General features: G+C 46.0%; 1 protein-coding gene across 3 annotated transcripts in view; it reads left to right on the forward strand.

Annotated features, from left to right (window-relative positions):
* The window catches only part of tspan33a (tetraspanin 33a), a 58,829-nt gene that overhangs the window by 34,578 nt on the left and 5,789 nt on the right, over positions 1 to 18,462 (forward strand). For all 3 annotated transcript variants that reach the window (XM_059987029.1, XM_059987028.1, XM_059987030.1), the window contains exons 3-7: positions 424 to 551; positions 1,935 to 2,009; positions 11,932 to 12,027; positions 14,803 to 14,928; positions 16,737 to 16,898. In XM_059987029.1, coding sequence (XP_059843012.1) covers positions 424 to 551; positions 1,935 to 2,009; positions 11,932 to 12,027; positions 14,803 to 14,928; positions 16,737 to 16,898 — 587 coding nt within the window. The remainder of the gene's footprint in view (positions 1 to 423; positions 552 to 1,934; positions 2,010 to 11,931; positions 12,028 to 14,802; positions 14,929 to 16,736; positions 16,899 to 18,462) is intronic.

Genomic DNA, 18,462 nt, shown 5'->3' on the forward strand with positions numbered 1-18,462 from the left:
TAATTTGGACAGTGTACCTGGTCTGGAGAGGGGTGGCCAGTTGAGGGTTAATTTGGACAGTGTACCTGGTCTGGAGAGGGGTGGCCAGTTGAAAGGGTTAATTTGGACAGTGTACCTGGTCTGGAGAGGGGTGGCCAGTTGAAAGGGTTAATTTGGACAGTGTACCTGGTCTGGAGAGGGGTGGCCAGTTGAAAGGGTTAATTTGGACTGTACCTGGTCTGGAGAGGGGTGGCCAGTTGAGGGTTAATTTGGACAGTGTACCTGGACTGGAGAGGGGTGGCCAGTTGAGGGTTAATTTGGACAGTGTACCTGGTCTGGAGAGGGGTGGCCGGTTGTGTGTTAATTTGGACAGTGTACCTGGTCGGGAGAGGGGTGGCCAGTTGAAAGGGTGATGGGTTCTGACAGAGATACCATGTTTTGCAGAGGCGGCCATGGCGTGTCTTTCTGTGGACCCTGCCATTCTCCTGATCGTGGTGGGAGCCCTGATGTTCCTGATCACGTTCTGTGGGTGCATCGGATCACTCCGGGAGAATATCTGCCTCCTGCAAATGGTGAGTAATGCTCTTCATGGAGGGTAGGGCTGGTAGCTGGGAGAAGCATCCCTGCCTTCTCTGTTAGAGCAATGACGGTAAATCTCTGCTCTCCCTGCAGACAGGACCCTCTCAGTTGGGTTCCCAGTATCTGGGCATTCCTGTTGCCCGACACTTGTGGAGCGACCTTTAAAATAAGATGAGACATGGGAGCAGAGTTAGGCCACTCTGCCCCACCATCTGATCATTGTCCCTTTATTTTCCCTCTCAGCCCTTCTCCCTGTGACCTCTGACACCCTGGCTCATCGAGCACCTTTCAACCTCCGCTTTAAACGTCCCCAATGACTCGGCCTTCACAGCTGTCTGTGGCAATGAATTCCACAGATTCACTGCCCTCTGAGATTCCTCAGCTCTGTTCGAAAAGGGGCATCCTTGTATTCTGAGGCTGTGCCCTCTGGTCCTAGACTCCCCCACATTCACTCTGTCTGGGGATGGCTGACACCAGCAGTGGGACTTGCCACTGAGGCTCCCTATATCACTGGGCTGTACCTGCTTACTGAGGATGCACCTCGAAAGCTCACGATCTTCATCACAGTCCTGAATGCCACTCAGCTCCTTTCCAGATCCCTGCACCTCACCCTCATGCATTCAGAGTGAGAGGGGGGATATTTAAAGGGGGTGTGTAGGGCAATTTATTTCCTCAGAGGGATGGTGCCTGGAACGGGCTGCCGGGGTAGTGGTAGGAGGAGACACAAATGTGGCATTTCAGAACCTTTTAAGCCGGTGTGTGAATAAGCAGGGAGGCTGATGGCTCGCATATAGGCAGGAGAGTTTAATTTGTCATTGTTTGGAACAGGCGTGGGTCAAAGAGCCTGTCCCTGTGTTGTTCAACATTGAGCAGTAACCACCATGTCTCACCTTCTCCTTGCCTCCCCCCCCCCCAAATAAACAGTTGCATAAGCACTGGCTGTTGCCTGTGTAATCGCTGTTATAAAGCAACAATTCTCGTTCAACATTAGGTAGACTCCCTCCTGTCCAAGGAGCCACACCGTAGCATAGTGGTTACCACAGTTGCTTTCTGATGGCAGTGACCACCGATCAGGGTTTGATTCCTGTCATCATCTATAAGGAGTTTGAACATTCTCCCCGTGACCATGTGGGTTTCCTCCAGGTGCTCTGGTTTCCTCCCACAGTCCAAAGACGTACGGGTCATTTGTGGGCATGCGATGTTGGCGACAGTTTGTGAGCTGCCCTCAGCACATCCTCGGTCTGTGTTGGGGGAGTCTGCAAAGCAGCACGTTTCACTGCCTTGGTGGAGCTGTGACAAAATGAAGGTATCCTTTATTTTCTCTGTCCCTCTCCTCCTCTGTGCTGACCTCGATCTGATGTGATTTGATTTTCCAGTTCTCTATCTGCCTGACGCTGGTATTTTTGCTGCAGTTGGCCGCTGGGGTTCTGGGCTTCGTCTTTTCGGATAAGGTATGATATCTGTGACGAGTGATGTGGGCAGTCATTGGGGCGGAGGGTGTGGTTGTAGTTTTGAGGGCAGAGGGGAGGGATCTGTCTCTTCAGGAAGCAGTGGGTGTAGTTATGAGGGAACGCTGGCTGTCACTGGCTATGTGTTTTGTGACAGCAAAGTAAACCATAAATAATAAGAAGAAATGAGAATAAAGAGGAACAGTGTTCATGGACTGTTCAGAAATCTGATGCTCCCTTCTCCCTCCTGCCATCTGGCAAAAGGTACCAAAGCATTCGGGCTCTCACGACCAGACTGTGCAACAGTTTCTTCCCCCCAAGACAACAGACCCCTCAATATCCAGAGTCTAGACTGACATCTATATCATTTATTATTATATTGAAATTTGTCCTCTACTGTGCCTATGGTTTTGTTTATTAATTATTATTAATTAATTATTGTACTGCCCTACGCTGTTTTTTGCACTTTATGTAGTCCTGTATAGGTCTGTAGTCTAGTGTAGTTTTTGTATTGTTTCAGGTAGTCTAGTGTAGCCTTGTGTTGTCTCACATAGTCTACTGCAGTTTTGTGTTGTTTCATGTAGCACCAGGGTCCTGAACGAACGTTGTTTCGTTTTTACTATGTACTGTACCAGCGGTTTATGGTCGAAATGACAATAAAAAGCGACTTGACTTGATGCTGTTCGTGAAATGTTGAGTGTGCATATTCAGGCTCCTGTATCTCCTCCCTGAGGGTAGTCCCAGATGCCGAGGGTCTTTAAAGAGGGATGCTGCCTTCTTGAGGCATCGCCTTTTGAAGATGCCCCCGGTGCCCGTGATGGAGCTGACTGAGTCTGATTAGACGTGGGCTTGTGCTAAAGGATAAGTTTAATCCAGATGAAGATATTGTGGAAGATTCCTCCTTCACCCCTGATGTCTTTAAAGTTTAAAAGGTAAATGATAAGGAAGGGTTTAGAGGGATTGTGGGCCAACACTGGGCAAATGGGACTAGCTCAGATGGGAATGCTGGCCAGCATGTACCTGATGGGCGGAGGGGCCTGTTTCTGAGCTGTGTGACCCTGGATCAGGGAGCTGGATGTAGTTAACAGGAAGCTGGAATAATTGAGGGGAGATTATTTAGTGGTAGGATAGGGAGAGGGAGCCCATAATGTGGGTGGATTGACGCATGGAAACTGGGCAGTTGACTCTCCTGTCAGCTGCCTTGGAGACAACAGGCAGACTGGTGTCTCGTGTTTAAACTGATGGTTCATTAGACAGACTGCAGTGAGGAGTATCAATCGGATGATAGAATTGTAATTGGGGACATAACTGGGCTACAAATACTGGAAGAAATAGGGGGCTCAGGATTGTGGTGACGAATAAGTGCTTACTAATGTGAGAAGGGAGATTGCTGGGGAAAAGGAACATGGACGTTGACACTGGTTTTATTAAAAGGAGAATGGTTAAAGGTGTCTGCAGCGGTGTCACCGCACGGAGACTCACTTGACAGTGAGCCTCGTTCAGCTCGGTAGTCGCTGTTCTCTCGAATAGCTGATTTACGATTCGGCTGACGGCTGGGCAAGATTGTATTTGGCGACAGTTTTAGAGCCAGGACTTTGGCTAAAATGAACAAAGTGTGAAAGGCTCAGGGAAGCCAACAATTTACTAACCTGCACTGAACCACAAATGATCTGCCGGGGGAAGTCAGCAGATCGAGCAGCGGCTGTGAGGAAGGAGCGACTTGATATCCTGAGTCCGAAATTTCCAAAAGGAGCTGGTGCACTGGTTGTCTCTTGGTCCCTTGTGATTTAGGAGGCTGTTTGGCCCATCGAGTCTTTGCTTTTTCTCAGCAATTTCATTCCTATAAAGGTATTCTATCACAGGTGCCCTACTTTCCTCTGTGCCGACAGTAAGGGCAATTTAGTGGCCAGTCAGCATGGGAGAGCACAGGAGCAGTGCTGCAGTCACAGGAAGAACGTACAACCCCAATGCTCGGGCATCAGCGCCACTGAGCCGCTTATTAAGCTGCAGACCGATCCTGGTCATTGGAGGCTCCCGAGACTTCTGTCCGAATGCCCGCCAGCCTGGAAACTCCAAATGCTTCCTGCACATACTCGAGGGCTCTGCGAGTGGGGCCACTCCCTGAGCAGGGTCTGCGGCTGTCAGTCGCTACTGTCCTCTGGCTTCTGCCATGTACAGGGGACACTCACGCCACTTTGCAGGCGCTACTGTACCGAGATGCCAGCGTGAGACATCCCCGTTCATCCCAATCACGTTACACAATCTTCTCGCGCATCAGCTGGTGTTGTGCTTTACCGCGCCAGTGATGGGGTGCAATTGTTGCTTCTGACAGGGAGTGTGTTCTCTCTCCTCGTGACAGAGGCTATTCTCCGGCTACTCTCATTCCAAAGACGTACGGATTGGTGTTGGTGAATTCTGGGCTCCAAGCCTAGCCGTCCACGGCTGCACAGTGACGGAAATGCTGCATAGCTGGAACTTTCTTTTGTATTACGCTGAGCATCAAAGATTTTCTTCCTGATTATGTTTGGGTGCATCTTATGGATTTTGGGCTGCTAATATGAAAATCACCATGAACTTTCCCTATCGCGCACCAATCTTTTTGAAATTGCCTATATTTGTTTTTTCAATTCATAATTCATGTCAATTAAAACGTTGCTCACAATGCAAGCTGAAAACTTTTCCATCTTGTCCAGACACGCCTGGACGTTCTTGGACATGGAGGATGCTGCATGGCGGGACGGGTTTTAGAAAGGCTAGAAAAAGCATCACGCACACTCACACAGTTCCATTAATTGTGTTTACATGTATATCGGTTTGCGGTCACGATGTGCGTGCTCTATGCGCATAGCGTATTGAGTGTACTCATTATAATGAAGTAATTGTATTTGTGATTGCAAAGTGTCTTGCCAGCAGCAATGCTTTCTGTTACATTTGTGGTGAGTATACACTTAAATGAGCATGACTTAAGAAAGCCTATGAGTTCTACTTTGGGTGTAAAATTGGTGACCAAGACAAAGCCTGGGCTCCTCACATTTGTTACACAACATGCGCTGTTGAACTTAGAGCTTGGCTTAGAGGTACTCGGAAGACAACGCCGTTTGTTATCGCAATGATATGGCGGGAGCAGAGGATCACGTGACAGACTGCTACCTCTCTCTGACCAGTGTGTCTGGTTTCTCGGCTACAAACAAGAAAGCCATTGAGTACCCCGGTTTCCGCATGACGATAACCTTCCAGTACCAAAGGCACCAGAACATGGAGTCTGGAGGAAGCATAAGGCAGGATTGGAAAGCGACACTGCTATTGAAACAGATTTTGACCCTTTATGTCACGTTATCTGACAACTCAGTCCGAGTTAAATGACCTGGTCAGAGACTCGGGTTTGTCAAAGGCAAGAGCAGAATCACTGGGTTCAAGACTGCAGGGATGGAATCTGCTGTCACCAGAGGCAAAAATTTTCGTGAAGGATTTTGATATTTGAGACAGATGTTTCCCAGAATAACTAATGCAAATATTAAGGCAGGCATTTTTGTTGCTCCACATATCAGTGACAGGTTATTGTTGGACACTTGTGCAAGAAGTTTCAGATGCTGAGTACAAACAGAAATCATCAACAAAACACTTTGGCTTAGTTGAATATTGCAAAGCATCAGCACTGTTATGCAAATAAACACATTATATTCAATAAAAATTCGTTTCTTGTTTCTCCAAATTCCTGCGTGATATTCTGAAATTATAGTTGCATTTGGCTTCAAGTGGCTTCAAATAAAATGACAAAAAATTCTGGGAAACAACATTTTCAAAAATGTTGTTGTCCAGTGTAACAGGATCTGCATGTATTTCCACGGGGGTTGGAAGGGGAGCTTTCCTCTCTTTCAGCCCTGGTATTGAGAGGAAGTGGAAGAAATCATCCTGTATCTCACTAAATATTTGTGAACAGTGATCTGTCCTGTTATGTAGAATGGGATCTTTTGCCATTCACATTAAGATCATTAATCACTGTCTAAACTTCCTGGAGTTTGATCACCACAGTTTCCAGGATTTTTTTCTGCCACTTTTCTCTTCTGATTTTAAACCACTCCGTCCTCAGACGTAAGCACAAGTGATTCTGCAGGTGTTGGGAATCTAGGGTGACACACACACAACACTGGATGAACTCGGCAGATCAGGCAACATCTATGGAGAGGAGTAAACAGTCAATGTTTGAAGCTTTGTAAGGACTCCAATCCTCGGGCATTTTGTCTGATAATGCTCCTGCGAAGCACCTTTGTGGTTTAACTTGATTGAAGGTGTGAGCACAATTGTTTGAGTTCTCCAGCTGCACAACCCAGGAGCAGCTTCAGGCCGATACGCATAGTTCAAGTCGATACAAGTCGTCTGGAATTGTATTTGTGTTCGACTTCAAGCAGTCTATCAAAACCACAAAAATTTGAGGAAACAACACTTTTGGAAAAAAGTTTGCTCTCCGGTATTATGTTGATATAATTTTGAAATCTATGTAATATAATTGTGAAGTGCCCTGTAATTAATTGTCATTGAATATAAGTTCAATATGTTAATTAATATAATAGGATTAATATGATAGAATACATTTTCTGATTAAGAACTACTATAAAACATTTTAAAATTTCAACGTACTTACATTGTCAATGTTTCAAGTTACAACATGTTACAAATTGTAACAATAAACACAGAATGGAAGTTCATTTTAATAAAAATATTAACAAGTTACAGTCACAGTATCTTGGCGATGCTGCTTATTGGAGAACAATGTGAAAAACCTGCATCTATTAGTTCTGATGTTGATGCTGCGCCGATTATTGATTCACTCAACGTGTGTAATCATTTGGATAACTGATTTCCTGATGCTGAGTTAAGAGAATGATAAGCATTTGACCCCGTTGCTATTGCAAACACAACCAATTTTGAGTTTGGAAAAGAATGTTGTACACCTGACAAAGATGTACTCAGCTACTATTATGAACAATGATGAAAGCATTGCCTCAAAAATATCACAGGAATACTGTGATTTCAAATTTGTCATTTCAGAGGAAGACTGGTCAAATTAAGATTTTTACTGATATGTTGAACTACATGCTTAGAAACAGACTTTGAAGAAACGTCAATTCTTGTTGGTATCACTGGAACATTTCAGGCTTCTGGTGCTCACTGCGAACGTGGATTCCGTCTTACGAATTCAATCGTGTATAAATCCAGAAACAGATTATAAATGGAACATTTGGGTGATCTAATGAGGATTAAAACGCATCTTCATCTGGGTGTGAAATTAATCTGGGAAGTGTTTATAGACAATGGGTTTGTAATAAAAGCAGATGAAAAAAGTTTATGAAATGTGGAAGATTTTCCTTGTTCTGTATTTCATTATACCCTTCAATTAAATAAAATCAGAAGGATGTGACTTTTCATTTTTCACTCTAAATATTCAAAGTATGCACATTACAAAATAACATTTAAAGTGCTGTACAGTTTCCAGGCCATGTGAGATCTTCCTGCTCAGAGCAATGGGGCAAGTTTAGAGGGAACATCAGTTGTGGACGTGGTACGGTATGCCAGAAGCATGGGGACACTAGCGGGCTGTCCCCAGACTATGTTGGTTGTTGATGCAAATGACACATTTCACTCTTGTGATGTATATGTGACAAATAAAGCTAAACTTTAATCTTATTGAATTCTGAGCTTGACAAAATGTCAATTATTCTTCTGCCAATTTTGATTCTTGTGTTACTTTGACCAAAGGTTGACATCATAGACTGTGGTCTCTTTCTTCTCCACAATTCCTGATCAACACAGACCCTTTCCCTCACCCCAGTCACTTCATAGTCTCTCCAGACTCGTGTGAATAGGTTTTCCTTTCTTAAGAGACTGCCTGACCGGTAGGGTATTTCCAGGAAGATTGTTTGATTTCTGTGCTGCGACAGAGACTCTTAATTTGGCAGTCCTGTATCTTGTGAGCTGCTCATATAGACCACTGGAGATGGAGTACATGGAAACTTGGTGGGACAGTGGAAGAGGCATTAGGCATGTTCTGCCCCATTGACCTCCTCAGTCACTCCCAGAACTTATGGAAGAGGAGTAGAACAGGAAGGATCACTGGAAAGATAAGATCTTCTCCAAGGATCGTCACCTTGTTGGGTTAGAGAGGCTTGTGAGATCCCAAGAGCTGCCTGGAGCTTAGCTCCTGGTAGGGTCACCAGAAATGTAACATCAGAGAGCAGTCCGACCAAGATCCCTGGTGGAAGATGATATCGCATCACAACGGTAGTGAAGGGTCCACTGGTCGCCCTACATTCCATTCCACTGGATCCCTGATCCCAATCATCCGGGGCACATGGTGGCTGTCTGTGCATCAGCCTCCCCACGCTAAACAAAGTTGTGCACAGATTCTCCATTGTGAAATCCACCCTAGGATCCCGGAATCGGCCTCTGCGGCAACCCGAGGACCCACCAATAGACAAGCCCTTCGGAGAACATGGTACTCGCTCGTGAGCGCACTGTCACTAATGTACATTGTGTCCTTTGCTCTAACTTTTGTGCTAAGTGTCATGCTGCCGAGGGCAATTGATTGATCTGTGAACAAGGGCCGTTTACAACTCATTCTCAGTATTATTCACACAGTATCCCTCTCCTACATTGGTGTGTGTCAGTCTTCGTTAATGAATCATTTTCTGTAAATTCTGTTGCCTCTTCTTCCTGTAAGTGCCTGCAAGGAAACGAATCTCAAGGTAGAATATGGTAAGGTACTGTAAATACTTTGATAATGAGGTTACTTTGAACTGTGAAGTAAGCTAATGGTGCTAATTTCAAGAAAGGTGTCTTGGCCCGTCAATGCAGAGACAGAAAGCCATGAACTATGCATACTATCTGTCTTCCCACAGAAGTTGCCTGACCTGCTGAGTCTGAAAATCAGACAGCATTGTTATCTGTTTGCAAATTGGTTGCTCACTTTCAACTTGCAATAGTGTCCACCTTTGATGAGCCCTGACGAAGAATCTTGACCCCAGACATTGATAGTTACCCTCCAATGATGCTGCCCAACTTGCTGAGTTCCTCCAGGATTTTGTGAGTTTTGCACAAGATTTTCAGCAACTGTAGAATTGCTTGTGTCTGTGGTGTCAGTATCAGGTCTTGTTTCCGACTGTTTGTGCTATCAGTGTCGGCTCTCGTTTCTTGCAGCGGGCCTACAGTCACATCAGTTGATAATCTGCACATCAATTCCTTGCTGGTTAGTTCATGATCAGACCAGTTCTTTTCCTCTGAATTCTATAAACAAGTGATTCATGAAGCATTCCCTTGCAAACCAATTTGAGGAAACAGGGACTTTCAGTTCAATGCGTTCACTCAGCATTTCCATTCCATGCAGCTGTTGTCTAATCCTCCTCCATAAACCCATCTGTCTCTTCTCTGCTCCGACCCTATCAACGCCCTTTCCCAATCTTAAAGAGCTTCAGCATGGCCCCCTTTCGTCTTTTTGAAGGTAAAAGGCGCCCAGCCTGAACTGTAGTGAAAGCCCCAGTGATCTGGTGCCTCGCCCGCAGATTCAGCAGCAGGCGTCTCTCTCAGCCATACAGCTGTATCCCATAGTTTGTTTGAAAGAGCTGCTGGGGCTGAAGATTGTGATGCCGAATGAAAAAGAAATGTAAAGTAAGATTCGAATTGGGTTGCTGTGACTCCCGCTGTTAGTAGTTCCCTGTGGAGCTTCAGCGCCCTCTCGTGGCTCAGCTGAAGGCTGCGGCTGACCACCTTTTACTGTTGACGTCTCTGGGGTAAGGGTATTACAGTTGTTTTGTTGAACTGTTCACATCCAGTTACTCACATTGATGTGGGATTGGTGTAAACAGGCCAGATTTTATGGTCAGATATGGACATTGAACACCACCTCACTTTTTTTTCCAGTATTTCCACGCGAGGGCACTAGTATTCTCTTATCAGGCTGTGACATAACTATTCAGTATGCACTCCACGACACAAATAGAAGTTAATCGAAGTTTTAACTGAATCTAAGGGATTAAAGCAGCTGCCATGCCTTCTTGCCGATGGGACTTGCATAGTGGACCCAGGACAGATTCTCTCAGAGGGATTTAAAGCTGCTGACCATCTCATGTCACTAGCTCATGGGTCTGCAGGTTCAATTCAGCTCCTTGGTCTTGCTGACTTTGAGTGAGAGCTTCTTGTTGTGGCACCACTCAGCCAGATTTTCAGTCTCCCTCCTTTCATCACCACTTTCATGTACCACTACCATCTTTTTGTTTTCGAATTCTTTTAAGCTGAATTTGACTTCTTAAACTGAAGAAGCTTTCTACTGGATTCTTGGCCCATGTACAGGACCACGACCCTCCTGGGTCTTCTAACGATCACTGCCATGGTGGATTTTAGAAATATTTTTCACTTACAGGAAACAACCCTGAAGACAGGGCCTGATGGATTGATATTGGCTCAATACAGTGGACAACAAAGATTTGCTGAATACTTTTGAGTGTATCTTAAGGATTTTAGGCTGAAAATGACCAGGTAAGTTCCCATCATGCACCATTATAAGACGTCCTTATTTGTTATTTCAATTCATAATTCAGTTCAGGATAACCGATGCCAAGAGTAAGGAAGGCATTTTTGTTGGTCCACAAATCAAACCGTTCATCAATGACAGGCAATTTGAAGAACTTTTAGTGGGGCCGTAGAAAATTGCACAGAAGGCATTCAGGGATGTTGTTGAACTTCTGGTAACTACAGAGCACCGAACTACGTGCAGCTGGTTGACAACATGCTTGAAGCAGACAAAACCATGAAGATTCATTTTCTGCATTTCTATTTAGACTCCTTCCCCGCAAATTCTGGTGCTGCCAGTGATGACCAGGATATTGTGGTTGTGAAGAAACAATATCAGGGCAACTGGAATCCGTCAGTGCTGGCTGATTATCGTTGGACACAAGTGAGAAGCTTCGGACACTGAGTACAAATGAAAATCATCATTTGAGCTCCATTGAACTATTGCAAAACGTCAGCACCATTATGCAGTTAAACACATTAAATTCAATAAAAGTTAATTATTGCTTCTACAAATTCCTACAAGGTACAAGTTGTCTGAAATGATATTCATGTTCAGCTTCAAGTGGTCTATCATAAACAAAAAATAATAATTCTGAGGAAGCAAGACTTTCGAAAACATTTGTTGTCCTGTGGTATTGTCACATGCGGCGAGATACAGTGCAAAGCTTGCATAGTATTTATACAGATCACGCTGCAGTGAGCTAGAATAAGGCAGGACAGAGTGACAATGTGCACGAGCTACTAAACGAGTGCAGTGCAAGTAAGCTATAAAGAGCTAGCCGATTGAGGCAGATTGTGAGGCCGAGCATTTATCCTACTGTACTAGAGCTCTATTCAAGGGTCTGATAGCAGTGGGATAGAAGCTGCTGTTAACCCTGATAACAGGCTTTTGTACCTTTTGCCTGATGGGAGCGGGGAGAAGACAACGTCCAGGACGGGTGGGTCTTTGGGGACAGGTCCATGGAGGAGAGGCTGCTTCCTCTGGTGAGCTGAGCTAAGTGAGTCCATGCTCCTTCGCAGTTTCCGTGTCGCGTGCAGAGCAGACAATTGGTCAGAGTCGATAGACGTGCTGAATTTCCTTGGCCTCCTGGGGGATTGGAGGTGGTGTGAGCTCCCTTGGCCGTGACATCCAGTTATTTGGAGCAGGTCAGGCTATTGCTGATGCTCACCCCCAGGAAGGTGAAGCTCTCAGTCTCACGCCAGTGATGCACAGGGACCATTTGCACTGTTCCCTCTCTCTGAACTCAATGGCCAGCTCTTTTGTTAACTTTGACGGAAAGGTTGTTTACATGATTTGTGATAACTAAGTGGGAGCCGATTCAGCCTTTATTCTAAAATGTAATGTTGCTTTTTAATACAGGCCCGTTCAAAAGTCAGTGAGATAATTGATAATGCAATAATCCATTACCGCGATGACCTGGATCTCCAGAACCTCATCGACTACGGACAGAAGCAGGTTTGGTATCAGGGCTCTGTGATTTTATGCACGAGATAGACTTTATCCAGTCTAGTGCTCTACATTTCCAGCGTGGCTTTACCTGTCAAACCTCCCATCAATTTACTTGTCCCACCTCCCGTCAGTTTACCTGTCCCACCTCCCGTCAATTTACCTGTCCCACCTCCCGTCAGTTTACCTGTCCCGCCCCCTGTCAGTTTACCTGTCCCCCCCCTGTCAGTTTACCTGTTCCACCCCCCATCAATTTACCTGTCCCACCCCCATCAATTTACCTGTCCCACCCATCAATTTACCTGTCCCACCCCCCATCAATTTACCTGTCCCACCCCCATCAATTTACCTGTCCCGCCCATCAATTTACCTGTCCCACCCCCCGTCAGTTTACCTGTCCCGCCCCCCTGTCAGTTTACCTGTCCCGCCCCCTGTCAGTTTACCTGTCCCGTCCCCTGTCAGTTTACCTGTCCCGCCCCCTGTCAGTTTACCTGTCCCGTCCCCTGTCAGTTTACCTGTCCCGTCCCCTGTCAGTTTACCTGTCCCGCCCCCCTGTCAGTTTACCTGTCCCGCCCCCCTGTCAGTTTACCTGTCCCGCCCCCCTGTCAGTTTACCTGTCCCGCCCCCCTGTCAGTTTACCTGTCCCACCCCCTGTCAGTTTACCTGTCCCACCCCCTTCAATTTACCTGTCCCGCTCCCCTGTCAGTTTACCTGTCCCGCCCCCCTGTCAGTTTACCTGTCCCACCCCCCTGTCAGTTTACCTGTCCCACCCCCCTGTCAGTTTACCTGTCCCGCTCCCTGTCAGTTTACCTGTCCCACCCCCTGTCAGTTTACCTGTCCCACCCCCTGTCAGTTTACCTGTCCCACCCCCCTGTCAGTTTACCTGTCCCACCCCCCTGTCAGTTTACCTGTCCCACCCCCCTGTCAGTTTACCTGTCCCGCTCCCCTGTCAGTTTACCTGTCCCACCCCCCTGTCAGTTTACTCCTTCACCTTCTAGACCTCGAAGTGTTACTTCGATATAAAAGTCTGGTCTAGTCGGTGAAGGAACCGAGTCTGCCTGATGATGATGTAACAGATTTAAACGCAGTTCTGCCAACAAATGGTGCTGTCAGTCTTTTTGTTCCAGCCTTTAGCTGCTTTTTGAAATGTTAAATACTGGAACACAATGAATAAAACAAAGTAATTATTTCTTAGTTTTCTTCCCCATTGACAGTGTTTACTGTAATCTGCTTTGTGTTCCCTTTGGGCAAAACCCTGCATTTGTTTATCTGGTTTACGTGCATTTTATAGGAACCTGGATAACTCCACAGTTGAGGTCCTTTGGGGTTTCGAGCATGTTTCCGATGCTGTACATCTAACTTTCATCGGCCCATTCTCTCAGCTTCCCTACGCACTCTGCATCTTTCACAATATGTTGATCACCTCTTGTAATTGGCCACCTTTACATTGTGATACTGAGCTTTTTAAAAATCAGCTTTTGGAACATTGGCCTTTATAATTCAACATGTTAAGTACAGGAGATGGGATGTTATGCTGAAGTTGTACAAGACGTTGGGGAGGCCTAATTTGGAGTATCGTGGGAAGCTTTGGTCGCCGACCTACAGGAAAGATGTAAACAAGCTGGAAGGAGTACAGAGAAAATTTACAAGGATGTTGCCGAGTCTGGAGGATCTGAGTTAAAAGGGAAGATTGAATAGGTAAAGACTTTATTCCTTGGAGCGTAGAAGATTGAGAGGAAATTTGATAGAGGTATACAGAATTATGAGGGGTATAGATAGGGTAAATGCAAGCAGCCTTTTTCCTCTGAGGTAAGGTGGGACGACTGCTAGAGGCCATGGGTTGTGAAAGGTGAAAAGTTTGAGGGGAACATGAGGGGACAATTCTTCCCTCAGAGGGTGGTGAGAGTGGAATGAGCTTCAATTTCAACGGTTGAGAAGTTTGGATAGGTACCTGGCTGGTCGGGGCATGGAGGGCTACGGTCCGAGTGTAGGCTGGTGGGAGTTTAAATGGCTTAGCGCAGACTAGATGAGATGTAAGGTCTGTTTCTGCACTGTACTTTTGCATGACTCATTATTTTCTAGGCAGAGCCACAACTGCCCTCAGTGGTGAGTTGTGTTGTGAACCGTAGAGGTGCTGGTGATGAAGACGCCGTCATTCAGGGAGCTCTTGGATTTGGGCCCAGTTTCATGGAGCATACGAGGGTGGTGGGGGGGTGACCTTAAGAGGTGTGTGAAATCATGAGGGGGCATGGATATGGTGAATGGTCTGGGGTTTCATTTCCCCCTCGTGGAGGGAGAGGTCTAAAACTAGAGGGGACAGAGGAAACAGGACCTGAGGGGTAGCTTTTGTTTCAGATGGAGGTAATGACCTGCCCGAGCAAGTGATAAAGGTGGGTACAGTTACAATAGTTGGACTGATACAGGGATAGAAAAGGTTCAGAGGGATACGGGCCAGTGACAGACTATCTCAGATTGACGTCCTGGTCAGCATGAGGAAGATCTGCTGAACTCTGACCCTATTCTGGTTACCGTCTGACGGGTTGTTCTGTACGGACTGTCGTTGTGGAGTCTGTCAGTGCTGTGTGAGGGAGGGTGCAGAGCTGGCGAGTAATCTGATTATTCTCCTCTGGGCGAAGCCAAGCTGTCTGCGTGTAAGGTGAGGGAAAGCATGAAATATGTCCATGTCTTCATGGGGGCAAATGTTTGTATCCTTTCCTGATTTCTGTGGGTTATATTCAGAGTCTGACCTCGTATCATGTTGCTTATTCTTTTTCCCCCTGCCAGTTCAGCTGCTGCGGGGGCATTTCGTACAAGGACTGGAGCCACAACATGTACTTTAATTGCACGCTGGAGAATCCGAGCCGGGAACGCTGTTCCGTGCCCTATTCCTGTTGTCTGCGCTCCGAGGAGGTGAGTGACCGAGGTGGGAGGGCAGACGGAGGCTGCAGTCCAGTACCCGTTTTGAAGAAATGAAATACTCGTATCAACATGAATAGACTTGTCAGTGATATTCACTCAGTGCTCACTTTATTAGCACAAGGGTGGAACCCGGTGTAGCCTATCCACCTCTAGGTTCAGCAGACTGTGTGTTCAGAGATGCTCTTCTGCACACCACTGTGGTAACGTGTGGTTATCTGAGTCACTGTCAGCTTGAACCAGTCTGGCCATTCTCCTCTGACCTCTCTCCTGAACCACCCACAGAACTGCTGCTCACTGGATGTTTTCTGTTTCTCACAGCATTCTCTGTGAACTCTAAAGTGCGTTGTGGGTGAAAATCCCAGGAGATCAGCAGTTTCTGAGATACTCAAACCACCCCGTCTGGCACCAACAACCATTCCATGGTCAGAGTCACTTAGATCACATTTCTTCCCACCCTGATATTTAGTCTGAATAACAACTGGACCTCTTGACCATGTCCACATGCTTTTATGCATTGAGTTGATTGGCTGATTAGATATTTCCATTAATGAGCAGGTGTACCTAATAAAGTGGCCACTGAGCGTAATAGTCACAAAAGGAACTTCACTGCAGAACACTTTGCTTATAACTGGGTGGGTTATGTTCTCTGAAAAATACCCTTGTGCAATTCTCTGCAATGTTCTTTCTTTCAAGCTTAGCTAGAAGTCCAAAATATCACCTGTTCTGACCTTTCTTTATTCCTCAGTTAGAGATTTGGCACAGTAACAGGCCCTGCGACCAACGAGCCCATACCCCCCAATTGTACCCTTGTGACCAATGATCCTACTAACCTGTACATCTTTCGACAGTGGGAGAACACCAGAGCACCCAGAGGAAACCTGTGCGGTTATGGGGAGAACGTGCAAACTCTTTCAGACAGCAGTGGGAATTGTACCCGGGGTCACTGGTGCAGTGACAGGGCTATGCTAACCCTACACCACCATTGTGCCCCTAAATCCCACTGCCAGTTCCTGAAAATGGCTCGGCTCAGCTCATAATACAGGAAGTGCTTGTCTATCCGGTATTTGGGCATCCAAAATTCTCATGCGCTCCACAAAAATTTGTAAGAATATTTTAAAATCTCAGTAATTATTTTTCATAAGCGTACGTTTGAATTTGTCGTCCCAGATCCAGAGTGATTGTCCATGGCACAGCCAACGTCCAGCCACTTTCACAATAACGAACGGTCCCTGTCCAAATGCAGCAAAGGCCCTGGTACTATCCGGGCCTGGGCTGACATGTGGCAAGTCATGTTTGAGCTTCACAGGTGCACGTTCTCCCTCATTCGGAAGGTGTACGGGTTAGAGTTGGTAAGCTCTGGACAAGCCGCGTTGGCACTGGAAGCTCAGCAACACTTGCAGGCTGCCCCCAGCACATCCTCGGACCGTGTTGGTCGTTGACACAAGTTACACTTTTCGCTGCATGTTTTGATGTAGATCTGAAAAAAAGGTACTGTTTGGTCTTTAAACTTTTTAATCTTGATTCCTGAGCTCAGCAAGGTGTTGATCTATTCTTCTGCCAGCTTCGACTCCATGGCCAGGGGTTGTCATTTTAGTCTATGGTCTCTCTGTTTGTTTTGATGTACACGTGACAAATAAAGATAATCTTTGAACACAGTTGAGTACGGGAGTGGGAGGAGAGTGATTTCAGGACAAAGAAGATCAGTACACTGTGTCTGAGATGGGGCTGGGAGCTTGCCTTCTCCCTTGGTAGACTGGCTATCTTGTCATCTGACCCATTTCTTTCTGTATTCACTGCAGAAAGTGATCAATACCATGTGTGGACAGGGCATGCAGGACCTGGAGTATCTGGCAGCTGAGGAATTTATCTACACCAATGGGTGTATCGACAAGCTGGTCAACTGGATCCATAGCAACCTCTTCCTATTGGGAGGGGTGGCCCTGGGCCTTGCCATCCCACAGGTCAGTGCCTTCCCTGTCAATCTCAGCAGGCCACTCTGCCCCTCAAACTCATTCCACCGCTCTTAGGTCATGGCTCTTTGTGTTCAGTTCTATTTCTCTGCCTTGATCCCCCTTCCTTTAAAATTAGCGTAATATTTTCCATAGGGTTTTTTTTTGGGGGGGGGGGGTAAATGCTCCATATTTCCACTGCCCTGCATATGGAGGGTGGCTTCCGCAGTTCATCCCTGATAGGCTCAGCATGAATTTCCGGATCACTCTCTCTTGTTAAAAACTCACAGAAGCAACGTTTTCTTTCTTCTTCTCTCTCCCCATCCGCTCAGCGTTCAGTGTTCCATAATTTCCTGTTACCAGCTCCATTTATCAAATAAATTCCTCAGATCACCCCTCCCTACCTCACACAAAATTCTAAACTTAAGGCTTCTTTTTTGGTTCAGTTCTACGTTTTTCTTCTCGGTTGTCGTCGTTTAACAACAGATTCCAGATGGTTTAACGTGATTTCCAGTACACACATGTAAAGGAGAACAAAATAATTTTGTTTTATTTATTGAGATGGCGTGCAGGTAGGCCCCTCGAGCCCTTGGAGTTGCTCAACAATCCCCTGACTTACTCAGGATCTGACGTAGTACAATAAAAATACAAAAGATGAAGAACAGAATAATAAAAACACAATAAATAGAAACACATGAGATAGTTTATACATGTATTATGTCCATAAAGTGACTCTAGGCTCAGGCATGTCTGTACTTAAGGTGACTCTGACAGGAAATGATAAGTAGTGGTGGCAGGGGGTGTAGAGGGGAGTGTTGATCAGTCTTACTGCTTGATAAAAGTAACTGTTTTTGAGTCTGGTGGTCCTGGTGTGGATGCTAATTAGCCTCCTCCCTGATGGGAGTGAGACTGGTGTTTGTGTTAATTAAAAACAAAACTGACTCTCGGTTTACTTGGGCTGTGCAAGTCTAGGGCGTACACACTCCGGTCCCGCCAAGTCTGTGAGATTGAGATGGCCCTCCCACCCCAAACCCCGGTTTGTGTGGATGCCGTGTAATTTGCTACCCTTTTACAAAATAACAGACAGCGCACTGCATATGATTAAAGAAATTATATTTATGAATGTTAACAGAACTAAAGGGCTAGTAAAGAAAAAGCAAAAAGGTCCCTTTATGATTAAACAGCCAAATGTGCACAATTTGGATCTAAACTCTTCCAAAAGTCATATTCACTGATCCTCAGTCGACCCCAAATCACGGCCCCCCCCCCCCCCCCACCAGGTCAAACCCTACAACCGGTTCTTCCCACCATCTTCTCTCTCCATTTCCTGCCGAACAAAGAGCCCAGCTCACACCAGAGTCAGGAGCACAATAAAACCCACTCCCCTGATTGGACAGCACCCATTATCTCTAACCATAACCCGAACACTGCTTCTACAGCAAAACTGTTAACAGTGAAACCTTTTCCAGGGTGTTACAAAAATACTGAGGCGAGTGTCCCACCTTCAGTTTCTATCGTCAAGAGCAAATTGGTAATGGCAGATAACACACTACATTCATAGTCGTCTGTTGTTATC

The sequence above is a fragment of the Hypanus sabinus genome, chromosome 13, assembly GCF_030144855.1.
Source record: "Hypanus sabinus isolate sHypSab1 chromosome 13, sHypSab1.hap1, whole genome shotgun sequence".
Taxonomy (NCBI): Eukaryota; Metazoa; Chordata; class Chondrichthyes; order Myliobatiformes; family Dasyatidae; genus Hypanus; species Hypanus sabinus.